This window comes from Oculina patagonica, chromosome 4 (assembly GCF_052425735.1).
Source record: "Oculina patagonica isolate OP01 chromosome 4, crgOcupat, whole genome shotgun sequence".
NCBI lineage: Eukaryota > Metazoa > Cnidaria > Anthozoa > Scleractinia > Oculinidae > Oculina > Oculina patagonica.
In genome coordinates, this window is record NC_135761.1 from 50,992,656 (window position 1) to 51,019,494 (window position 26,839).

Genomic DNA, 26,839 nt, shown 5'->3' on the forward strand with positions numbered 1-26,839 from the left:
CTTGTAGTACAACATGAGGGTTTGTCAGAACTCCCTTTTCTCTAGAATGACGCGTTTTCCAGTGAGTCGAAAAACGAAACCGTTTAGAGATCCGCGCGAAGCAGATTAAGCGAAAAAGGTAAGACAATGTGTGTAGAATTTTAATTACATTAATCAATTGGAAACTTTTACGTCCTTTTTAGAAAGTAAAAAAGGGGCCAAAAATCACAACTTTGTCATTATATCACAATATCGTATATTAAAGTCCCTGAACTCTCCTTTCCACGCGCTATATTAGGGGGTTCAGCCCCTATGCAGGGCGGGGGTAGGGAGAGTACGAGTGCTACGAGTGATTATAACGAGTCCACTTCGTAGGTGTCCTTTAATGTAGCTCGTAAGACTGTTGTATCCAACAAGTCTTATGCTGGATATTGGACTATTGGACTATGCTTATTTTGGGTCGTTTTCTAGCGTGAAAAGTGATAACATTTAAAGTGATACAGGGACGGTTAGAAGCCAAAGCGTTGAACCTAAACATTCAATAAAGTCCTTCGTCTTTAAAAGAAAATATTTACGTGTATTTCATTATTTGAGATACCTGGGTCGCCGCTTGCATTCACCCTGAAGAAAGCCAAACAAATACAAGCGATCACAAGAAACATACTCGATTTTCTTCACCTGCAAGTAAAATGAACTTTAGATTGTGGGCATTGAAACAAATTTGTTTAATCAGCCGAGAAATCTCATTAAAAATACAACAAAACAAGAATTTTTATAAACATTTTCAACATTTCTCTTAAATATATGCACTATATAAAGTAAAAAAAAACTAAAAACTTTACAGCTAAGACAAACCTTTATAAATGTACAGAAAAACCGAATTCTTATGGCCACAAAGCCATAATTGGGAAGTGTGATTCGCACACACGGCCGGAGGAGGCACTATTTTTGAGGGGTTGATTTTAAAGGTATTCCAGGTGGTAAACAGTTGTGTAGCTGTTGGTTTGGAGGCCGTGGTTTCTAGTGAATATGTAATCCCTCGAGTATCTGCATTACAAATCCATAAGCAAAAGGAAACGTAACCGCTTCTTCGACGAGATTTTCTTGAAGTGCTCTACAGGCTCAAAGATGGTTCTTAACAGTTTCCACACGAAGGGTGTTGCTTACAGTTGACGCGCAACGCTTCCGTCCTTGAGAGTTAAAATGCTCCTGTTCTTTCTCAATTGTTCAATTATGAACACTTATCCAAAATTTTGTCGTTAATTTTGTAATAGATTAGCAAGGCACAATGATTGGCAGATGGAAAATGGTTTTTGTATTGGGACGGATCTTTCAACAGATTGTTTATAAAATTAAACGAAACCCAGTATTGGGAAAAATTTCTTGATCGGGTTGATTTGATTTGATATTGATTTTGATTTTCGTTTCTCCGCGGTTTTTAGTAAACCTAACATGAAACGCTCGTTGCTGGCACGCTTCAAAAAAAAATGATATTTACAGTTGACACCTCTCACAGTAAATTTGACGATTGTGTAGTAGGAGTTGAGATGCGCGAAGAGTAATTCCTCTGTTCCTTAAATCGAAACTTAGAATTTGGTTATTCTTGGTTTTCACTCACGTGACACCGGCCTTGGCAACGGTTGCTATCCGCCATCTTTGTGCCCCTCGAGTGTAAACAATCTAAGAAGCGAAGAGACGTGAATGCGATAGTTCGAGATGGTCCACTGTATTGTAGTCGGTTGTGGGAGCAAAAGCGGCAAGCACAAGATAAATTTTAGTAAAATACCGAAGGTTGTGACAAATCAAGGCGAGAAATGGGAAGAATTAACGAGGGAGAGACGAAATCGATGGATTTCTGCGGTGAGTCGGGGCGACACCAAAGCGAAGAACGTTTTTGAAAGCGAGCGTGTTTGTGGTCGTCATTTCGTTTCAGGGAAGCCTGCAGTTTCCTGGGACAAGCACAATATTGACTGGGTTTCCCCTTAAACCTCGGTACAAAAGAATACAAGGAATCCGAACGGAAAGAACAACAACAGAAGGCTGCAGAGGAAAGAGCTGAAAGAGCAAAAGAACGCCGGAAGCGAAACAATGAGCAACAAGAAGCCGAACTTGCTGAAAAAAAAAAGCATCTTAATCAAAGCGGCAATCGTGTAGTCAATATCCCTTTCTCCGAGGCGAGTACAAGTACAGAAGCTGGTAATGCTGATACTGCAGAAGCTATGTTAGTGGAGCAACAGGAACCAGCTATGTTAATGGAGCAACAGGAGCCATCGTGTAGTGGTGCTACGAGCAAAGGAACGGGAGAATTTGCTCGTGATGTCGATTCTTCAAATGACGGCCCAAAAGACGCCGCAACACAAACTGAAGAGTTGGAATACATGTTTTTTGAGCCTATTTACCAAGCACCGGACAGGGAATATTTTAAATCTGACGATAAAGTGCGCTTTTACACAGGATTGCCATCCTACCAAGTTCTTTTAACAACATTGAATCATGTTGCGCCGCACGTGAATCGTCGCTCACAGTCGCTGGATCCTTTTCAGGAATTTGTGATGGTTTTAATGAAACTCCGTCTCAATGTGCCTTTAATTTCAAGATCTTGCTTACCGATTCATGGTATCAGTGCCTACTGTTTCTCGGATCTTTTGGTCATGGATCAATGCCATGGACAACAGATTGAGTCCACTCATTCACTGGCCAGACAGGGAAAATCTTTGGAAAACAATGCCAATGTGTTTCAAATATGCGTTTGGAAACAAGGTAACAGTAGTGATTGATTGTTTTGAGGTTTTCATTGAAAAGCCAACAAATTTAATGGCAAGAGCACAGACATTTAGCTCTTACAAACACCACAACACCATCAAAATTTTAATTGGAATCACACCTCAAGGGACTGTTTCATTTGTCTCTGAAGCATGGGGAGGAAGAACCTCTGACAATTTTTTTACATAAAACTGTGGATTCCTTGAAAAACTCTTGCCTGGGGATATATGGTCATGGCAGACAGGGGCTTTACTGTCAATGAGAGTGTGGGACTAAAACAGGCGGAACTGGTTATTCCTACGTTCACTAAGGGGAAGTCCCAGCTGGACCCTGTAGATGTCAAGAAGACGGGCGAGAAGACGAGAGGAATTGCCAGTGTACGCATACATGTCGAAAGAGTCATTGGACTGTTGCGCCGAAAATATACAATTTTAGAGGGAACCCTTCCCACAGATTTCCTAAGGGGCAACCCTAATGGATTACCTGAGGCACAGGTTCAAATCATTGACCGCATAATTCGGGTTTGCTCTGCTCTTGTAAATTTGTGCCCCTCCATAGTTCCATTTGACTAGTCATGGGTGGGGTAGTAAAAGTAAATTATGTTTACTAGCCAAAGCGGAGTCGAGGCCCTGCCGGGGCGGGGGGGGGGGGGGGGGGATTCCGTGTCGCCTGTCTAAATTTGAAAATGTCCCAGTATTGCTGTAAAGATGGCTTGTCCTTGTTGTAATTTCAGTATTTCCAAAAAAAACTGTTGTTTGTTTTCATTTTATTTATGTGCCGTCAGTAATTTTTGGGCTGTGTCGCTTGTTGGAATTTACCCTGGTAGGGCCTCAGAGTCTGCTCTCTGACCACACATTGAAATTCAACATTTTGTTTACTTAATTATGTCTTGTAATGTTATTGTAAATAATTATTTTTCTTATATTGATACAGACATACAGTGTAACATGAAAACAACTGATAAGAATTTATTTTTTCCAAGTTATAAACAACTGATTACATCCTGTAGTAATTGTTATTTGCTGTTTCTTGGAAATTTTAAAAATAGTTTAGGTTTAAAATAGGTTCTTGTTTGTCATAAGCTACAGTAGCCTGGTGCTATTAGAAGAATATTGATACTTTGTAAGGACTCGAAGACTGCATTTACGATCAATAATATAATTATTATCAATGAATAGAGCTACATGCATCATTTTTTAGAATAAATCACTAAGTTATTAAGTTATTTTAAAAGGGGAAGGTAGAGCAGTGTAAGCTCATATTTTTTTTATATTTTTCATACACCCCTTCAATTTAAAGTTGCAACCAGTAAGACAATCTACTTATGTTTACCTTTGAATAAAACTGGCATTTAAAAAATTGGAAACATGTTCAATTTTTTGTCTTTGAGGCAAGCTGCTAGATGGAGACGCATTCTTCGAACATCAAAAGTGGCACGCATGGGGTCTGTCCCTAAAGCTAAAGAGACAGCAAACGCAATGGCAAATACACCACAGTCACTATCATTGGTCTGCTGCTGCACAGGAACAAATTCTAGTGAAACCAAATCTCCACCTAGCAGGTCATTAGTTTGATCCTCAGTATTTCCTGACTAATGACATCATTGAATAGGCTGACATACAGGTGTACTTTCCTAGGCAAACATCCAATGTTACTAATACAGACCCAGTGATTACTGCCTGTATGTAGAATTTGAACAAATTCACCTGAGACAACGTCAAAATTCCTTACACGTCCAAGGGTTGGACGTTGTAGACCCTCGAGTAGTGGGTTAATGTCTTGTATAAGCACTTGTGCTAGTTTTACAATGTCACCATTAAGCCAACCAGATAAATCATTAATAAGATCATAGTCTGAAGCTTGCAGCTTTGCTAGGGGACCATATTTGTTAACAGTGCCTGTAGTTTCGTTAGTGATCTCAATTTGATCATCATCACTGTCGCTGCTCAAATCACTTAAGACACTCGAATCTGCTGGGGATGAACAAGCAGCAAAAGAAGTAGAAGTAGTAGGTTTAGTCTTAAGATTATTTTTTTGTTTTTTCTTACAAGCCTCGCACTGCCAAGTTGTCTTAGCATTGTTTGGCATCCTTTTCAGCCCCAAACAACTCAAATGAAAATAGTGTCCACTCCCGCAGCTTGTTCCGTGACACTCGAGTAATCTGTCAGTTGCGGTTGCACTGACATTACAAATACAAATGCTGCTACATTCCATGGCAGCCTGGTTCACCGCGGGTGGCTCTTTGCTTTTTTTTGTTTTTCTCCTTTGCTTGAACTGTGGCAATCTGCTACAGCATGAGCAGTATCATGTCTTCAACAATGGCACCTCATCAAGTGACAGACATGTGGTGTGGATATTTACCATAAGGGCAGTCCACATTACTACATGAGACAACATGATAACTGGGCTGGCCTCTGCAGAAAGCAAATGCCACTGTCACTGGGAACACTTGGAGGTGTATCGCATCTCCTCGTGAACCACCTGCCTAAGATCTCAGGCAGAATGCAAATTCTCCAAAAAGTTTCAAGTTTCTTTAAAACTGTCTCCAAGTGGAGCGTGTCGGGGTAGATTCTGTCTGTCATTAAGTGTGCATTTAAATGGGAGTCAATTCCACAGACAACAAAGTCACAATGCATTATTTCCGGTAAGGTAAACAACTGCTGTTGAACCTGGAAGTAATAGTTGTGATTTCTTTTAAGCTCAAAGAGATCATTGACTTTTTCCAAACAAGAGCTCTTTTCTTCGACATATTTTTCAAAGTCACCATTTTGGATGCAAATGGGACATTTAACTTCGCCACATCCCAACCCGCAACAATCGCATGACGTTAAAAAGTCTGACGTGGCATGGAGGAAAGGGTACTTCTTGTTAATAAACAACCCACACCGTGTGAGTTGAAAGTTAATGTGGGTGTTTTTCATGTGAGCTTCATATGCCTTTATAGCATAATCTTCATATTTGCAGCCATGCTTGATTGCTTTGGTGTTAACTTTGTAAAGGTGTGGATAGCAAATAGACTTAATCAATGACTGTGAAGGTTGAGCAACATTACTGTGATACACTGCACTACTAACTGAGGCCCCAATTTGAAGAAGTTACAATGTACTTTAGAAACTCAGTAAAAGTGTTGTTATTAGTTTTCGTCCCAACCGTTTCTACATCTTGGGGTCTGTAAGCTTTGATTATCGTTTGGCGGAATCTGTTTGTGTATATTCTATCCTTCCCGAATAATTTATCTTTGTAGCCGGATAACGTACAAACGGTGAAATGGCTCACGGAAAAATAGGAACTTAAAATGCGTTGCAAGACGCTTTGAGTTATCCGATGTGTTATACATCACTAATGTGTTTCCACAAACGCGGAGTGTGTACTGGCCTTTTTACAAATATATCGCTATCATTCCTTAGACTTAACAACATTCTCTTCATTCATTGTAGTGCTGGCCACTTTAGGGACAGCGCAGTAAATGTACTTGCTGTCATCGTCGATGAGAAGATGTCCGAGCTGTTGTCTTCTGGGTAATGGGTTTTGTTGAACGTGTTCCAGACAGTATTTTTCAAGACGTTGTTTTCTTGTCTTTTGTCTTTCTGTCACTTTTGCGAAGATATCGTCTTTGGGTAAAGCAGTGCTCGACTGTAAAAGAAAAAGTTAAAAGCAGTGTTTTTGTAACCCGTTTATTTCCCGTTTTCTATAGATTGGTGCCGAAAACAGCCCCTTGTGACGTCATAAGGTGTGTAACTCTCCTTGCTTGTTGCAGTTTCTTCTGTTTCCACTTTAAGCATGTAATGAATTACCGATAGGGGTAAAGAATCTTTGTGGCACACACCAATCTTAAATTGACAGGAGTGCCCTTCTCCCGGATCTAATGATTTGAAGTTGTGTGTACAATAGAAGTTGAAAATAAGCGTAATGGGAACACCTTGTTTAGCCGTCGGGTTTTGGTGACTGCAAAGATTTGTCATTTTTCTTGTGTTCTTCAGTATGGCCGGAAAGACCGAGGCGGAGGCCGATATTGAGAGTATAAGAGATTTATTTCGATTTATTATATTGCTTTCTTTGCCGCGCTGTTGTCCAGCTTTTAACGTGGGAACACTTGGCCTCGACTACTAGCCAATCACAGGATTGATTAGTAGACGAAGCCAGTTCCCCCGGCAAAACCAAGCACTAGAAGTGAAATAAATAACTTTTATCCAGCAAACTTATACATACCGTTTTATCAACTAGGTTGTTTGCTTTGACATCTGGAGGCCTGATTACAAACATTCCGGTTTAGGTTGAATAGTCATTCAATTTATATATATATATATATATATATATAAAAGGGCTACACTTAATCTACTAATAAACTTCTGGCTGCCAAAAAAGAATAAAAAATATTTAAACAAACATGACATTCAAAATTGAAGGTTATCTCATATCAAACTAAGAATATACTCGGGTAATTTAATTTGCCTACAAATAAAATAACAAAATAGAATAATAAAACAAAAATTGTTAAACATGTTAAAAAATAAAACTAATTTACTGAATTTATTATCTTTACTCTTTCAAAACAATGTTCTTACTTCTTTTATTTTTTTACAGAACTCAATTCAGGCGTCCAAGTAATAATTGGCAAGAGTCCTCTACTAAGGCGGGATTTTTACGCTCACTGACTTAGCTTGAAAAAACAAAACAAAAACAAAACAACATAGATCAATTTTTTTTGCCGATACTGACAGTAAGCGACCACTAGCATGGGGAACGTTGGAAAAAAAAAGTTTACTGAAAAAGGGGCGAAGCTCTTTGTTCGTGATTTCTGCTCGGTTTAAAGACGATAAGTGAAAAGTAAAAGCCTCACTTATATTGACCTGTATAGCAAACAGATCATAATTCTCACTCTTGCCGAAGTAAACCAATTGACTCGATATTGAGTGTGTGCCGTATAAAAACAAATTCCGACACGATCTTTCTAGATTTCTTTACTTATAACAAAGTAAATAAAATATAATAACAGTTATTCGCCGACTTTGGTCTGTCTGGTTCGAGAAAAGCTTTGCTCTCGATCTTAAGGTGGCCCGCGGGTATTTATGAGGCTGACAGTTCCCGTTTTTAAGCGCGTTTTAAAACAGGAAAACGTGAAGCGATTGCTTAGATTTTTGAGAATCTGAAAGAAAATTCCTTAAATTATATAAAATGATAAGTTTTATAGCGATCAAACACGATTTGTTTAAGTTATGAGCGATTTTCAGAAGCCTTCGTTTTTAATAAAATACGATTATTTTTAAAATGCCACGGTTAATTTTGTTGTAATTACCCCAAAACGCTGCCAAACAGTGGAAGTTTACTCACAACAACTTACAGGAAAATCCACTCCGTAGATTTCCTGAACGAGCGACATCTTTATTTTGCCTTTAAAAACTGTTGTGTTATGCGTCTGTCTTGACCGTCGCATAAATGTGATACTTATAATAACCCGGTACCAGCCAGTTTTGAGGCTGATGTCACCTTAATCTTGTGTGTAAAAGTTAAAAAGATCGTGTAGATACATCAAATGTTAGCAGTCAGTAAAGATGGATGGTTTTCAGCCGAATTTTTGAAAATATCAAACAAATGACGTTATTTCAAATTGCGAAAAATTTGTCGATTTGTTTTGCATTTTTTTAAACCTGCAGCTAGAACAGGATATTGCAAAGGTTTGTGCCGAGTTTCAGCGTATTCCTTTCATACGGTTTGAAGAATTTAGGTCGGAAAGTCAGGTAATTTGCTTTCCAAGTTCTAATCGCTTTGAAAACCCCGCATTTTGAATGAAATTATACTGTTGTTTTGGAAGAGAGGTGTTACTTTCAAATTCCGCATGATTTTCTGTCACTTGGAAATAATACAGCCTAAAATAGTTACTACTAAAATGACAACTACCGTTCCTACACATGTATTCGCTGGTGGTAGAAGATCGTGCGGAATTTGGAAGTAACACCTCTCTTCGAACAACAACAGAATAATTTCTTTCGAAATGAGTGGTTTACAAAGCGATTAGAACTTGGAAAGCAAATGTACCTGACTATCCGACCTAAATTCTTCAAACCGTATGAAAGGAATACGCTGAAACTCGGCACAAACCTTTGCAATATCCTGTTCTAGCTGCAGGTTTAAAAAAATGCAAAACAAATCGACAAATTTTTCGCAATTTGAAATAACGTCATTTGTTTGATATTTTCCAAAGTTCGGCTGAAAACCATCCATCTTTACTGACTGCTAACATTTGATGTATATACACGATCTTTTTAACTTTTACACACAAGATTATAAGGTGACATCAGCCTCAAAACTGGCTGGTACCGGGTTATTATAAGTATCACATTTATGCGACGGTCAAGACAGACGCATAACACAACAGTTTTTAAAGGCAAAATAAAGATGTCGCTCGTTCAGGAAATCTACGGAGTGGATTTTCCTGTAAGTTGTTGTGAGTTAACTTCGACTGTTTGGCAGCGTTTTGGGGTAATTACAAAAAAATTCACCGTGGCATTTTAAAAATAATCGCATTTTATTAAAAACGAAGGCTTCTGAAAATCTCTCATATCTTAAACAAATCGTGTTTGATCGCTATAAAACTTATCATTTTATGTAATTTAAGCATTATTCTTTCAGATTCTCAAACATCTAAGCAATCGCTTCACGTTTTTCCGTTTAAAAACGCGCTTAAAAAAGGGAACTGTCAGCCTCATAAATACCCGCGGGCCACCTTAAACGTACTCGACACCTCGGGCAAAGTTTGTTTGGATGCGGACCTCCCACTGGTTTTATGCGCTGAGTTTAATGAAATTTGTCGCCTAGCTCACCTTTTATGGTTTTCGCCTAGCCACACTGCTCCAACAATATTCCAACGAAAACAAGAAATGTTAAACTAGCGAAAGAAGCAATGACGAGATGATTCAACTTCATGATAGCACATGGGACGACCGAAATAACGACTGCAGAGGATTCTAAGCAATTGGTGGCCTTGCAAAAGACATCTGCTCACTTCCATCGTTATAGCTTGAAGTCTTATTCATTTTTACCGAATGGTAATGAAGGTTCTGTTATTGGCCTCGAATTCTCTCATTGGATCACTCACTCCATTCTGATATCAAACCGCAGTCAATTCATGCATTTATGGTAAACGGGCTGACAAAAAGGTTGTTTAAAACGCAATTGAGCACATGTCAACCAACCTCATTCCCAGGTTCTCTCTCTTCCAGGGAACGAAGTTGATTATTTTCCAAAAATTCCTAAATGCGAAAGATGATCAAGGATTATTACACTTTCTTCTGGTGGTAAAACAAATTGGCTTTACGAAGCCTGAGAGCACAAGCAATCAATGAGCCATTCTCGGAACTTCCATGTAGAAAGAAAACAAAAAACATTCAGTGGGGCAAACGAAGTTAGATTGCGACTTACTGATAGCAGGGAGATACATACAGTTTCGCTTGCCATGTGATGTGATTTCATAAACATTTTAGCACGTTTCGCAGTGCGTTTTTGTTTCGTGTCAATGTCAATGTTTTTTGATAAAAAATTCCCTCTACCAAGCCTGAGAGCACAAGCTATCAGTGACCCATTCACGCAACTCCCATTAAAAAAGAAATCATTCAAAGAGGCAAATAACGTGAGATTGTGACTTTTACTAAAAGCAGGTATGAGATACATGCAGTTTCGCTTGATGTGACGTCATTTAGTAAACGTCTCAGCTCATTGAAAAACAGGAGTTTGACACTGCACGTTTTTGTTTTGCGTCACGTCATCTCTTGTCACGTCATCCTTTATTCATCTTTTTGAGGCGAGCAGAAACACGAAATGCTTAGGCACATCTTTCTCTTCAATTTCATCGGCTGCTCAAAAATAACGCTTGTCGCTGCCCGTATATAATTTATGTGCTAACAGAAAAGCACTTTAAAACACAATTCAGCGCATCCCAGACAGTAAAAAACATATTCAAAGGTTACACTTTATTTTGGTGGTGACAAAATATACGAAGCCGGAGAGCACAAAGCATCAGTAACCCATTGACGCAACTCCCTTGAAAAAAAGAAATAAATAAAAGGCAAATAAAGTGAGACCGTTACATTATTGAACGCTTACCGTATTTACTCGAATAAGCGCCGCATTTAGGACCAAAAAATTAATAAGCGCCGCCCCCGAATAACCGCCGCAGGAAATTTCGTTTCACTAAAAAACAGAACTACAAAGCAAATTTAAAAACAAACTTGGACATTTCTTTCCATCAAAAGCGATGTTATGCAGTTTTAAGTGATTGTTTACCGCTCGCCCATTTGTTTTTCGACCCAACATTCTTACAATACGTATCTCTGTAAATGTTGTGAAGGGCACAGACAGCTAGCGCTACTTCTCCCATCAGCAAGAGACGAATACTGACGAATCGGAAGACGATATTTTCAATTACTGTAAAAGATTAGATTTTTTGTGGCGTCCAAATTATAAATAAGCGCCGCATTTGAGGCGCGAAAAATTTAATGAGCGCTTCGAGTAAATACGGTATTTGGAAAAAAACGAAGGACGCCACTTCATCAAATTATCATGAGGTTGCTCGAAGGGCCTTTGATTTATTATTGACACGACGATTTAACGGAGGATTGTAGTGATCGGGTATTATTTAGGCAGATTAAGTACAGCTACAGTCGAATTCGTTCAGCGAAACGTCATTGTTTCATGTGACAACTATAGAGGCACCGAAAAAACTGAACGAACTAATTATTATAAAGAGGTTAAGCATGACGTTTACGGCAAACGGCAAACGGCAAAAATTATCTGATTTTGCTCACTTTTTCTTTAGCACATAAATAAAGCCAGTCGAAAAATAGGAAAAAAATCCCTTTATCACAGTAAATGCAAACAATTTCCCTAAATTATACAAACGGCTATTAAAATCAGACACCAAAAGTTCGATTTTTGCCGTTTGCCGTTTGCCGTAAACGTCATGCTTAACCTCTCTATTGTCACGTATTTACACTATCCACAGCCTCTCTATTTTTAAACGTAAAAAAGCGAGAGATCATCGATCGAAAAAGTACGAAAAATAGAGGGCTGTGAACAGTCTATCACGTATTTTATTCCTTTTATAGGTTTCCCACATTTCTTTTCCGCTTATTTCCTGAGGAAGGTTTATATTGTAAGCTAAAATATCAGGACAACTTTTTAAGAATTTGTTCACTAGCTAGTTTTCGTCACTTAGGCCGTCAGAATTGAATCAGTCTGCCGTCTATCTTTTGCATTTTTATTAATTTATTGATTCATTTCTACAAGAGATCCGGCACCACTCACTGGTTTGTCGCTGTGTCTTGCAGATTTTTATTACACTTTCGATACACTTGTTGAATGTCAAACCCCTCGAGGTACTCCATACGGTGGACTATACGGGGAGGCTCCGCCGAAATGGGTACATATTTTTGTCTGTAGGGTAGGTTTTCACGAGTTGGAGTTTAAATGGTAGAACAAACCCACCGTACGGTCGGGTTATTGAAGAGAAAAATTAACAAAAATGATTTACTAATCTCTGTGTAGGTATGTGAAAGGGGTACCATTTTCAATCAAAAGAATACGAAAGGACTGCCTGTTCTGTGAAAATAATATTGAAAGGGTATGGGTTTGGGTCTCGGGACGAAGCCTGCCAGTATAAAAATCAAAGGCTCTATGAGCAAAGTCGTGAATGTGGTGTATTATAAACTGATAGGCCAGAATGAGCCAAAATAAATTTTAAATGTCTGCTGGCAAACGACAATTTTTTTAATTGTCTATGAAATCTGTTAAACGTACGTCATAGTTGAGTCATGTTTAAAATTCTAGCTGGTAAGTGATAAATAACCCCATATTCTAACTGAAAACTAACCATCCAGTAGTCCATCGAGGCCTTCTAGCTAAGCAGCTAAGAAGTGAAGATTATTTCAGAGCTTAAAATAATTATGCTGAGAGAGACACGTATAGTGGTAACAAGATATGAGGTACCTTAAGATGCTGCGAAGCTGGTAATGGAAAGAAGCTAGGGAATTTTTTTGCACCAAACTGTTTCACATTTGCTAAAGGGTTCTTTAATTAATAGCCAGGTAACTCAGCCATTTTATACAGGACAGTGGTATTATTCGACATTCATTTTTCTCTGTTAAAGAATGGCAGACACTGTGACAGAAGGTAAATAATTAAAAGATGTACATGTGACTTCTAAGAATTAAAAATTGGCAGGAAACAGTAAAGTCAACATAATTTATTATCAATTTAGAGGCCTGATACATGTAACAAATGAAAACTGCTGCTTATTTCCTTTTCTGGTATCTTTACTTGTAACCAAAAAGTTTACTTTACCCTTTACATGCCACGAAAATCATCAATGCATTTTAATTAGCCTTATTAATTCGTTTTTAAATAATCTCTATGCATTGCCAGCCATCCTGCATAGATTTGGTGGCCATGTTGGATTAAAGGATCTGAACCTTAAAGCTTGTTTATCTTTTACTCTTTGTTTTCAGCAATCAATAACAATAACTTCCAAATATTTTATTTTTCAAGCTGTACAGTCTGCTAAAAGTCAATTTATAGAGAGCAGTATTCACTGTTTGTGAAATGAGAGTAAATTTGAAATTAAATTCTTTTTCTGATCATGTGTTTCATACAAGTTACTGCAGGATGTTCATTCCAGCCCACACTTCTTGACAGCCTAGACCCATGCAGAGTTCAGTGATGTGCTGTATTGCAGGATATTGTTTTGGCGTATCTGTAAATTAATTCAAAATTCTATGTGCCTTGTTAAAATAAATCTGTAGGACAACACCATCTAAGTGTAAGCAATTTGTTAGTTATCAGCATGGCATGCAACCAGGCTCCTTTTCGGCTGAGATGACTGTATGCATTTATTTGGGGGGGGGGGGGGGAGGCATAGGACATGTACAGAAATCGACCTTAAGGTTACTATTGTTATATTAGTGGCTATTACATTTTAGCGATTTTAGTGAGTTGGGCGAAAATCGCTAAATTAAGTACTTGCTAAAATTCGTCTTGGTCAAATTTCAAGTACCTCCCCGGTACCCCCTTCCCACCCAGGTAATGGAACACAAAAATGGATACTGGTAACATTGTTCTTTTAGGCAATGCAATTTATGTTCATTCAATGTCAAGATACGGTAGTTTTTTTTTTCTTTTACTGAACATTTATTTTCATCTAAGCCATATGTTCATCACCAGCCAGTAAAAGCTGGTTTACACGATATTACTATTTTTTGAAGTTTTTGGAAAATCCCTATATTAAATAGTCGCTAAATCTTGCTCAGAAAAAATTGCTAAAATTAATAGCCGCTAACAATAGTACTCTCACCCTTTGAATTAATGTTAAATTTCTTTGAATGTCTACCCCATAGCACTCAGTGGATGTTGACAAAGCAAAACATTACCTAAGTGCAATGATACACCCCTGGAGAACTACAATTACCACAGTTGAACTAATATGTCCCTTTTTGACAGACCATGTGTATGAAGAAAAGATAATTGTAAGGGACTGATGCATAATACTGTGTTTACAAATGCAGTTTTGCCTTCAAAAGCAGAGCAAATTTATCATTCACATAACGCTTGCTACCTAATGAGCTACGAATGCCAGAGGAAATTTTGATTTAAGTTTAAGTCACGAGATAGATGTACTTGGGAACTTTGTTAACGAGAGTGTGACAACGAATATAAAATATTACTAGATACAAAAACTTGACGAACGTGCAAATGAATGATCGACCGAAAGACAAAGCAAGCCAACTTTAGATATCTCTAATTGTTTCGAAACGCATCAGTTTAATCTTGCTGAGTGAGACTACTTTGTAGCGGAAAATACAGCCTTATTTAGGGTGATTTATTACTTACCAACTATTTGATTGCATTTCAATGAAAGATAATTTCATATCCGCGGACTTTCAAAATAAGCTATTGATCGGCGTGCAAGTTTCTTGCTTCCTTGGCCATCCTTTCCGTTGCATTGTGTGTAAATGTGGATTCGAGCACTGGCCTCACTAGAAAAACTCCTTCCAGAAAGGAAAAAATATTCGTATTCTCCTGATGTACATCCACAAATTCGCATTACAACTCGGGAAACCAGCCCTTGTCCACGTTCATCCGCCATTTTGAACTTAATTTAAACTTAATATAAGATTGTCAGGTTACCAAGGGAGTTTACACAAATTTAATCGAATTTTCTCCAGTAGACCGCAATAAGTCGTTCATTCACGACTTAAAAATGAGCATCACCCCCTTCCCCTATGATGCTGGAGAGCATGCGCGGCCTCGCCCGAACTAGTCGCATGTTTCAAAGCTAAGCTAAATGCGGCTTCCTCCGCTCGGCTAACTACGGTAAAAAGTGCCTAGTTTCAAAGAAATATATCACAAGATGTCTGGGACAGCTATGGCCACGTCCGGAAAACATAAAATAGGCGACCGTGGGTCTGTCGAGGATGAAGCGAGTTGCGCCAAAAAATCCAACATGGCGGACCAAGACGAACGCGCGTTAGAATCCGAAGATGAAAATACCATTTCCTTCGAAGAACAAGAGCCCAGTCTACGCGATATAAAGAACCTCCTCATTAACATCCAGGCCACAGTATCGAGCATCTCGAAAGAAAATAAAGATCTAAAACAAGAACTCACCGACCTAAAAAACTCGTTCGCGTTCTATGACCAAGAGCTGCAGGGATTCAAAAGCAAGCTGGAGAAAGCTTCCACGGCAAACGCTTCCCTCAAGAAAGAGCTAGACGACACGAAAAAGAAGCTAAAACAAACGAACAGTTTGTTAGACGAGCAGATCGACGACTCCCAAAAACTGTGGGACGAATTTGACGCATTAGAACAGTACACACGTAAAAACTCTTTAGAAATCCATGGAATACCAGAGAACCTTTACACTGACCCGGAAAGCGTTGTCCTGAAAGTCGCCAGCGCGATTAACGTCGCCATAAAGCCTGAAGAGATAGAGATCTCTCACAAACTACATCGCCCCAAGAAGGGTCGTAGACCAATCATCGTGAAATTTTGTAGTCATAAGACGAAAGCGAAATTATACAAAGAAAGAACTAAGCTAAGAAATGTTAAAGTATCCGACATCTTTGAGTCCTATGCATCTGCGATTGAAGCACGAGAAGGAATTTTCATCAACGAAAACCTTACAGCATATAGAAGGCACATTGTTGACAAGGCGTTCCAAATGAAGAAAACTAAGATCTTTACTAGCGTTTGGACACTAGATGGAAAGATTTTTGTGAAATGCTCGCCCGATGATCGACCGATAAGGATCCTCTCCGAAGAAGACCTTGAGGACTTCGGATGAACTTTGCTATGAAACAGATTTTGAGCGGAGGCAGCGGTCACGGCCGTATAAAGCTAGGGTTTGTTTATAAACTGCTTTATTTATTTATTTATTTATTTATTTATTTCCTTTCTACAAAAACTATTACCTTTTTGGCATGCTCTACCTCGTATTTTATACATGTTTTTTTGTGATTTATTTGTTTCATGTTCTCGCTTTATTTGCAAACACATCTCAGCTTTTTGTGAGACGAAAAGTGGATAAATCGACTGGAATCGAAGTAGTATTAATCGTTTTTCAAAGTCTAATGCTAATTATCTTAGAAGCTTATTGTTCTGATCATGTAGCTAATTCCATAGTGGTATCACCTTTTATAATCTGAAATGACAACTCCTTTTGTAGCTAAGTTTTGCTCGTTAAATGTCAGAGGTATAAACCAAATGCGTAAAAGGAGGCAGCTTTTTCGATGGCTTCATAACAACAAATTCGACATAATTTTTTTGCAAGAAACGTATTCCACAAAAAGCGTTGAAACTGTTTGGAAATCAGAATGGGGAGGTGATGTTTATTACAGCCACGGTACAAATCATTCCAGAGGAACAATGATTTTATTCAATCCTAAATTACCCATTCATGTAGATGACATCTTCGCAGACGAGAATGGCAGATTTTTATTACTCAAAGCAACTGTTCACGATACTGAATTTCAGCTGTGTAACATCTACAGCCCTAACAACAACACTGATCAAAAATATTTTTACTCAAATTTACTCAATATTCTTAAACATCGCTCAGATCGCAAAATGATTGTCGGCGGCGATTTCAATTGCGCGTTAACACCTTGCGATAAAATTGGCGGATCCGACGTGAACAAGAAGAATAACGTAATTAGTGAAATCAGAAATTTATGCACTTCTCTGAAACTCCTTGATGTCTGGAGGTGCCAACACCCTAATCAACAACAATTCACGTGGCGAGATAAAGCTTTCAAAGTACAATGTAGATTGGACTACTGGATGATTTCTGAACATCTTAAACCTCTCGCTTTAGACACGAACATCAAAAACTCCACTTTAACAGATCACTCCGCTATCATCCTGACAATCCAGTCCCAAGATTATGTTCGAAGAGGTCCAGGTTTCTGGAAAATTAACAATTCTCTTTTAAAAGACAACAACTTCATTGAACAACTTTCAGACAAAATTCCTCAATTCAAAGACAAATATAGTTATCTTTCTGACAAAGGCCTTGCTTGGGACATGATAAAAATGGAAATAAGGGGTTTCTGCGTTCAGTACTCTAAAAGAAAAAACAGAGAACGCAGAAACATTGAAAAAGAGCTCTCGAGTCGTATCGAGCGTTTAATGAAAATCTTAGAAACCAACAGATCGAAAGAAAATATCACAGAACTTTATCGACTTCGATCAGAATTAAACAAAATTGCCGAGTATAGAACTAATGGTGCTATTATCAGAAGCAGAATTCGATGGCACGAGCATGGCGAAAAAAATACGAAATATTTCTTCAATTTAGAAAAAAGGCAACACTCCAATTCCTTTATTGCAAAACTTAAAATACATGATGATCAAGAAATAACAGAAGCCGATGAAATCTTAAAATGCCAAAAACATTTCTATAAAGACCTTTACTCCGCCGTACCAACCGATAATTCGAATGATAAAACTTTCTTCGATGATCCAAATCTTATTCGTCTAAGTGACGCTGAACAAATCGATCTTGAAAACCCCCTAACGAAAGAAGAATGCTTTAAAACTCTAAAAGAGTGCGCAAAGAATAAATGCCCAGGAAGCGACGGCCTTTCGGTAGAATTTTATTTACTCTTCTGGCCTCTATTAGGAGATGAAATGGTTGCAAGTTTCGATTATGCTTTCACGCACGGAAAGCTAAATATAACCCAGAAACAAGGCATTATTAAAGTAGTGCCCAAGAAACGAAAAAACAGACTCTACTTAGAAAATTGGAGACCGATATCCCTTCTCAATATTGATTATAAAATAGCAGCCAAAGTCATAGCTAGCAGACTATCTAAAGCTCTCCCAAACATCATAAATGACGATCAAACCGGGTATATCCAAGGTCGATATATCGGACAAAACATCAGACTCATACAAGATATAATGAAAGTAACATCCCTAGAAAACATTCCCGGCCTCGCTATTTTCATCGATTTCAAAAAAGCTTTTGACTCGCTCGATTGGAATTTCTTAAACAAAACCTTGCGGTCGTTCAACTTTGGACCTAACATTCAAAAGTGGGTTAAAACCTTCTACACCGATATCTCCAGTTGTGTCATCAATAACGGCTACGCGTTGGAATTTTTCCATCTTCAAAGAGGCGTAAGACAGGGGTGCCCGCTATCTGGTATCCTCTTTGTCCTCTGCGCTGAAATCTTAGCCAATGCTATCGGAAACAATCAATACATCAAAGGCATAAAAATTTATGACAAGGAATTTAAAATTTCGCAATATGCTGATGACACGACTGCCTTTGTTTCTGACATAACCTCAGCTGAAAAGCTGTTTGAGATACTGAACGCCTTTCAGCGTTCTTCAGGACTAGAAGTAAACAAAACTAAAACCGAAGGAATGTGGCTAGGTGCTCTCAGACATAACTCTGAAGCTCCCTAAGATATTGCTTGGCCTTCAAAACCGATAAATTCCCTTGGAATTGACTTTACCTACAACGAGGAAGTCTCTTACAAGAAAAACTTTGAACAAAAATTAGGTTCAATGAAAAGCATACTCAACATATGGCTTCCAAGAAACCTCACTTTGTATGGCCGAATAACTATACTCAAAACCCTCGGACTATCCAAACTCATCTATAACACATCAATGCTGTCTTTTCCGCCAAACTTCCCAGCCTTAGTAAAGCAAACCATTTCCGATTTTGTTTGGAACAGTAAACCTGCTAAAATCAAGCACACGACAATGATAGGACCAAAGACAAAAGGTGGTTTAGATTTACCGGACTTTGACACCATAAACAAAGCATTGAAAGTCTCCTGGATACGAAGATTACATGAAAGTAAAAATAACGCATGCTGGAGTCACATACCGTTATCGTTTATAAAGCACTTAGGAGGACCTTTTCTATTTGAATGCAACTATGACCTAAAATCGCTTAAAATAGATATTCCAATTGACTTTTATAAAGACGTCCTTTACATCTGGCAGACTATTAACCAACACTCTCCAGAAACAAAAGAACAAATACTTAATGAAATCATATGGAACAACTCTTTTATCAAAATTGAAGGCTTCTCCGTGTATTATAGAAAATGGCACGAATCGGGGGTCGTCCGAATCAAAGATATTTTCTGTGGAAACAACTTCTTAACATTTAATGATTTCTACACTAAATTCCAAATCAAAACAACATTTCTCAAGTACTGTGGCTTATGTAATGCCATACCCGCTAGCTGGATCCGTTCACTAAAAAGCTCTGCTGACGAAGCGCAGCGCAAATCAGATCATAACCAGAAAATAGATATCGGTAAATTGTCATGCAAAGTGGCTACCAAAATTCTCATAAAAAAAAAGTTTGAAACTCCGACCGCAGAAAGAAGATTGAGGCAATTGAGTCTGGACGATAGCACAATACGCGCTATCTACGATATTCCTTTTAAAGTAACAAAAGACACTCGACTTGCTATCTTCCAATTCAAAATTATTCACCATATTTTACCAACCAATTCAACCCTTTACAGAGATAAAATCAAGGACCATGATAAATGCCACCTATGCACGCAAACGCAAACCCTGAGACATCTTTTTGTCTCTTGTCTGAATGTACAGACTTTCTGGAATACGTTTGCTACGTGGTGGAACGTCAAAAATGACGATTCCATTGAGCTACACGAGAAAAACATTATCTATGGTTTTACAACTAACTTTCCTTTACGACTTGGCTTAAACCTCTGTGTACTCATTGCTAAATATTATATCTACACTGCCTCGAGAGATGAACAACACTACCACTTCGAAACCTTCCTAGCCCTTCTAGAAGATAAAATATCTATCGAAAAAAGTAGCTCAAAGTCTCAAATTCAACTCTAAGTCTTTTTTTTTTAGGTGAAATTTTGTAAGGCACTTTATTTTATCTATTTATTTTATTTTATTATTTTCTTTCTGCTTCTTTTTGTCCGTAATTAGTCTTTGTACTCGTGACGAAGTTTTTTTTTGTTTACCTCGCTTTTTCTGTTTTGTATACTTATTCTTCTTAAATGTATAGCTTTTGCATCTGTATATAACGTAATGTTTGAAAGGACAGGAATTTTAGCTGATAAAGAATTAACATAAGCAAGCACTGTAAATAAGTACCGTATTGTTTTTAAAGCTCAGACACATTGTACATGTATGTAGCTGTTTTTTTTTTTCTTTTTTGTTTGCAATAAACTATTAAAAAAAAAAAAAAAAAAAAAAAAAAAAGATTAGATTGATGTGTTTTACGACAGCTCAATGGTCTCACTTTAAATTTATTGTTGTACATTTCCCTTATTTTCGCGACTTTGACTGACCATAAATAAATGCTGATTCATCACACGCACCTGTCACTTCTGACGTTATTTCTAGAAGTAAACTGAATATAAGAAGCTCTATGAGTTGTGTCAGAGTACAGTCATTCAGGAAAATATATATATGTATATATTTTTTTACAAAACACCATTCGTGAAGTTCCCAAGGAGACTTTTTAATGGCCCTGGAAAAGGATAACCGAACATATCAAAATCACTTCTAAAAACTTCCCCCACCTTAAAAATGATCTCGTGTGGAACTTGTGAATAATACGTCATAAAATCCGAGGCGGCGCTTGACGAGCGAACTGGCGGGAAAGCCACGCGGTCGTCAATTCCCGCCTTTTTCAGCATGTACGCGGCGTCCTCCGCTAACGTTTCAAAATGGCCGATAAAATCAAAATTAAAAGTACATGGAAAACAGAGGTGTTCGCATTGTCGCCAATGATCGTCACGAGCAAGATAATTAGAAGAAGTTACAATGAACTTTAGAAACTCAGTGAAAGTGACATAATTAGTCTCCGTCCCAACTGTCTCCACATCTTGAGGTCTGTAAGCCCTGACGATTATTTCACGATATCCGTTGGTGTATAGTCTATTTTTCCCGAAGAATTTATCTTTGTAGCCGGATAACAAACGGTGAAATGGCTCACGGACAAACATGAACTTGAAATGCGTCGCAAGACGTTTTGAGTTCTCCGATGTGTTGTACTCACTCATGTGTTTCCACAGACTCGGAGTGTGTACTGACCATTTTGCAAATTTATCTCTGTCATTCCGTAGACTAAACAGGGTCCTTTTCATTGGAGTGCTGCCCACCTTGGGAACGGCGCAGTAAATGTATTTGTTGTCATCGTCGACTAGGAGTTGACCAAGCTGTTGTGTTCTGGGTAGTGGATTAACATGTTCCAGACAGTATTTTTTCAATTGTTGTTTTCTTGTTTTTTGTCTTTTTTCTGCCTTTGCGAAGATATCTTGAGTTGGTACAACAATGTTTTTCTGTAAAGGCAATAATTCTCTTAAGGTGACTGATAAGATAATTTACACTTTGATTCGTTAATATTTTATTAGAGAGATTAAGCTTGACGTTATACGGCAAACGGCAAACGCGAGCTAGCCTTTTATTTTGCTACCTTTTTATCGAACTCTAAAATTAATCCCTCTTAAAAATAAGGAAACAAATCCCACATTCACACCAAAGCTTGATGGGGAATTATGACATCAGTGCGTCTGTGTCGGCTAAAGGCTGAATCTCCGATGACGCAGCGACGTCACGAATTACTAAGAAAACCACTGGAGGCGGACAAGTTATACAGTCGAAGCTCTCTTAACGGACACTCTCGTAAGCGGACAGCTCTACTTACGGCCGCCTTGTTTGAAACTCCGTTTAAACTCCCATACAAACTCTGTATTTTTACATTCTCGTAAGCCGACATTCTCCGTAAGCGGCAGCGGACACTTTCAGGGATTACGACTTAGACTTTTTCTTTGTTTTTAAGCTCCGGTAAGCGGACAGCCCAAAGAAAATCCTATTAACAACCTCTGTATCTTGTTTTTATAAATCAACTTCACATCGCCATTCGTCACAATGATTTTACAGTAATTACAGTACCATATTTCAGTGTTTGTTTTGTCGTCATCCACGTCCGTCCGGTTATTGTTAGCTAGGCAAGCTTCCGTAAGTGACCATCTTTTCCCTACACCTCTAGTGGCCTCTAGTGGCCGCTTACTAGAAGCGGCCAGCTCCAGCTACGGACACTTTTTTTGCGTCCCGAGGGTGTCCGGTTACGAGAGTTTTGACTGTATATTTGAACTAGTTATGGAGATATCGACTAAAATCTCCAGTAACACAGTACACAGTATGCTTTAGAGCTTTAGAGCTTAAACTGTTTTTCAGCCAAGCTTCCCATAAAAACCAAACTTGCCTCTTGAAATCCCTATAAACCCCCAAAGGAAATTGAACTGTATCCTGCGAATTGATACGTACCGGTTTATCAGTTGGGTTCTTTGCCTCATCTGGTGGCCTGATTACAAACGTTCCTGTACAGGTTGGATAATCATTTAAACTTTTATTTTTAAAGGGTTACACTAAATATTGGAAATACACCAAAACCCATGTGGTCCTCCAGTAAAATAGGAATATAGTCAACTCTCCGCAAGGCGGACACCCTCGGGACCAACTCCAGCTGTCCGCCTTAGAGAGGTGTTTTGGTTCAAGTGATATTCGGCCATAGCCGGCCAGCCAACGATGTTCGCCATATAGTCGTGTCCGCTTAGATAGTGTAGACTGTATTTCATTTAAAAAGTTCTAAAATTTAAAACGCATATCCAAGTATAAAAGCTTATAAAAATTCAGTGAAAGACTATTTTGGTACAAAATTTTCAAAAATACGCGTTCCATTTCTTTCTCATTCTCGTCTCCATAGCCATTTCGTTTCTCTTAGCCGGCAGGGCCTTGGCACGAGAAAACGAAGGGCTCTGGGGACACAGGATTTCCAGTCCTTGATTGTAGGACTTTCGGTCTTGATGTATGTAGACATGAAGTTTCAAAAGAATTTATGAGAGAGTCGTTACGTTTTCGACCTCCGTTTAGGAACTCTTTGTTCCAAACAAAAATCCTGTGTCCCCAGTGCCCTTCGTTTTCTCGTGCCAAGGCCCAGCCGGCTAAGAGAAACGAAATGGCTATATATGGGGACGAGAATGTTTCTTTCTCTCTACCAGACCCAAAACCTGCGCCTATTTTGATTGAAATGCGTGGCTACTTAGTAGCTCGATTCTATGCGCACTGAGTAATTTCTTGTAATTGCGGTAATCTCCAGCCGGGTTTTCTTCGTCGCAATCAGTACGCATCATAAACCTATATGTTCCCCCACAGGTGCAGTTAGTGACCAGTAAAAATTTGAAACCAAAATATTTTACTGCAAAAAAGGTATGGTTCTTTACTCTGTTTCTGCTCAGTTTGAAAACAATTTATTCTGAACCGAAAACACGATGCTTCGGGTTGGGGTAAATCTGTTTTGTGTTCCATATATTAGCTATAAACAAAAAAAAATAATTTTTAATGTTTAATTCAAATTAAACAGTCTCCCGTCCTATTTATCCTCCTCCATATCCTTCATAAATATTTTAAAAAAACATCCAAAAATTCTTTAAAAATTTCACTGTAACCTAAAATGCCAGACATGATAAAAGAATAGTGCTAAACTGTATGACAACATCTCATTGAGGTATAACGCCACCTTATCAAAGCTATTGTCTCTACTAATGAAAACTATTGCAGTATTTGCTTATGAATGAATGATTATGGCCCATTTCACGGGAAGACGGGAGATTTTGTGATAGTGTACAATAAGTAATTAGCTCTTCGGTTAAGGAAAAGGATGGACTTTATTGTGCAAATTTTCTTGTATTTTCCAATTGGGGGTTTCATCCTCGTTGTTTTGTTAATTTCATTTCCTGAAAATCAAGTTATACCTCGGGTTTCACTGACGTACAAGAGCTGCTGTAATCTTAGACTACACTATAAACAAATTATGCAAATCTTCACTGTTTAAAGAACTCCCGTGGAGTTTCTACAGAAAACCCAACATGGTGCTATACGTCGAGTGCGATGATCATAAAATCTTCTTGTAAAAATCTTAAAATAAAGATCTTAAAATGTTATTGTCAAGATCATAAAATCGTCTAGAAAACAATTTTTCCGAAATATCGTATAATGGTTTTAATGTACATGATATGTTTGTAAAATGCGTTGCCGTGCCTACCTGCTATGGTTTTCGCCAAGGGAAGCTCCAGCAATATTCCAACGAGAACAAGCAATATCAGAGCAGCCAAAGAAACAATCACTAGACACCTGTTTTTCCATTTCATAATAACGCAACACTTGGCACCCTGAAAAAGACGTCTGCTACTGAGAACTACTGTGTATGTGCTTTTAAAATTAGTTGAGTTACCTGGGTCGTCGTGTGATCTGACACACTAAAGACTGAAGCAAAACAAATACAAGCGATCACAAGAAACATGACTCAGTTTTCTTCACCTGCAAGTAAAATAAATTTCAGATTGTGGACATTAAAGAAAATTTTGTTTAATCAGCCGAGAAATCTCATTAAAAATACAACGAAACAAGAATTTTATTACATTTTCAACATTCCTCTTAAATATATGCAGTGTAGCAAAAAACTAAAAACTTTACAGCTTAGACAAACCTTTATAAATTTATAGGGATTGATTTTAAAGGTATTCCAGGCGGTAAACAGTTGTAGGCATAGCGGTTTGTTAGGAGGTCGTGGTTTCTAGTGAATATGTAATCCCTCGAGTAGCTGCGTTACAAATTCATTTGCAAAAAGGAACGTAACCACTTCTTCGACGATATTTTCTTGAAGTGCCCTTCAGGCTCAGAGATGGTTCTTCACGGTTTCCGCACGAAGGGTGTCCTTTACAGATGACGTGTAACGCGTCCGTCCTTGAGAGTGAAAATGCTCCTGTTTTTTCTCAATTGTTAATTATGAACATTTATCCAAAATTTTGTCGTTAATTTTGTAATAGATTAGCAAGGCACAACGATAGGCAGATGGAAAATGGTTTTTGTATTGGGACAGATCTTTCAACAGATTGTTTATAAAATTAAACGAAACCCAGTATTGGGAAAAATTTCTTGATCGGGTTGATTTGATTTGATATTGATTTTGTTGGCGTTTCTCCGTGGTTTTTAGTAAACCTAACATGAAACGCTCTTTGCTGGGGAAGCGGCTTCGAAGAAATGATATTGACAGTTGACATTTTCCACTGTAAATTTGAAGTGTGCGAAGAGTAAATCCCCTGTTCCTTGATTCGAAACTTATAATTCGGTTATAGCAGTAAAGAAGCATTAGCTTGTAGTTTAGCATAAAATGTTTCGCAATGGCGAGACAGTGATCAGTTGGCTATCAATTCCAAACAGGGGCCAACTCCAGCTTCTATTTTAACCATAAAAATGTTGACACGAAGAGAGATGCGAAATGGATAGGCAGATTTTGATCACGACACTAAAACTGTAATATAGGGCGAAAAGAGGAGATGTAGGAAAATCAGAATTGTGGAGATAAGTATAATAACCATCTCCCATAAGTAAAATAGTAATAAAAATTTAGTTATTTCAAATTCCTTTATGTAAAAAAAAATTGGTAATAAGGTGTTAAACCAAATTTTGAACGAATGCTTTCTTTGTTACAAAAGCTATTTACGAAATTTCGACGTGATTATCGGCTCTCGTTTGTATCATACATACATGACATTACCATGAAACACGGAAAACATAAAGACAAGAAGTAAAAAAATAAATTTTTCTAGTACAAAAAAACTATGCTTACCTGGGCCCTTGGTGTAAGCTTCAAAGTCGCTTTAACTTGGTTTAACAGTTCGTACGAAGTGATTATGAAGTGGCGTTTGTTTGAAATCATCGCCCATTACTAAAAGATGTTTGCTTAGCTGGTTGAATAATAAATAATTTAGCTGATAGTATATTGCACACAAAAGTTGTAGCTAGTTGTTAAATTTGAATTCCTTTAACGTCCCAGAAATGAGAACTGAAAGAGTGGCTAGATATTCATTTCTCTTGCTTTATTTGATTTTCTTTTTGTTTTACTTGACCTATTGATTTGGACTGCGTGTAAGAATGATAAATTTGGAAAGATATAATGAAAATTTATTAATTATTTTTCAAAACCGTTAATTAAAATTTACTAAGCTAGATTAATTGAAATTTTTTATGTGGGAATGTAACAGCTGTAAAGCTATAACACACAATCAACGGTTTATCGCGTGCCTCAAAACACGTAACTTTGCCATTCATTTGTCTCGGCAATAAACTGATATTCAAGTTATCGATATGCTTCAATCTATAGACAGTTTCCTTTAACACTCAGAAATGTCGGTAAAACGAAGTTCAAACTAGAAAAACATCCACAGCAAAGCATATATAAATATTTAAAAGTTGTTTAATATTTAACATATCCAAATAACGGACTGTGGACGAAATCGCAAATGCATTGACTACGAATGCGGATAATATGCATTTAATTATTGTTTTTATCTTTCATTTTATCTTTTTCCAGGTTTCCAGTTCTACCACATTAATAAGGCCATTATAAGTCCTTAGTCCTGCCATCACAGCTAATCAATCATTTTTCTTGTTGTAGAATTATCATACCAAGGAGAAATGCTTTCTTAAGGTCGCGGGGGACACCTTTTATTTTAAGCGTATGCACGAA

General features: G+C 37.9%; 1 protein-coding gene, 1 long non-coding RNA gene and 2 pseudogenes across 6 annotated transcripts in view; 1 reads left to right on the top strand and 3 right to left on the bottom strand.

Annotated features, from left to right (window-relative positions):
• The window catches only part of LOC144650508 (neuronal pentraxin-1-like), a 50,355-nt gene extending 24,353 nt beyond the window's left edge, over window positions 1-26,002 (bottom strand). Inside the window, exons 1-4 of one of the 4 annotated variants that reach the window (XM_078510199.1) lie at window positions 25,940-26,002; window positions 24,353-24,627; window positions 22,576-22,628; window positions 20,514-21,587 (exon numbers count right to left, since the gene is read on the bottom strand). In XM_078510199.1, the coding sequence (XP_078366325.1) occupies window positions 20,727-21,587; window positions 22,576-22,628; window positions 24,353-24,458 (1,020 nt within the window). In that variant the 5' untranslated portion in view covers window positions 24,459-24,627; window positions 25,940-26,002 and the 3' untranslated portion in view covers window positions 20,514-20,726. Of the gene's footprint in view, window positions 1-577; window positions 658-20,513; window positions 21,588-22,575; window positions 22,629-24,352; window positions 24,628-25,939 lie in introns of those variants that run through there. The other 3 variants (XM_078510200.1, XM_078510203.1, XM_078510202.1) reach the window with 3 other exon arrangements.
• LOC144648818 (uncharacterized) lies at window positions 1,680-3,314 on the top strand (annotated as a pseudogene).
• LOC144648819 (uncharacterized) lies at window positions 3,773-5,825 on the bottom strand (annotated as a pseudogene).
• Window positions 5,296-7,453, bottom strand: LOC144648820 (uncharacterized). 2 transcript variants are annotated; one of them, XR_013569776.1, is made up of 3 exons: window positions 6,952-7,453; window positions 6,083-6,375; window positions 5,296-5,411 (listed from the first exon to the last, which is right to left on the bottom strand). It is a non-coding gene; the product is annotated as an uncharacterized LOC144648820 (long non-coding RNA). The 2 variants fall into 2 exon arrangements; XR_013569777.1 differs by lacking the exon at window positions 5,296-5,411 and having other exon boundaries at window positions 5,915-6,375.
• Window positions 26,003-26,839: the final 837 nt, after the last annotated feature.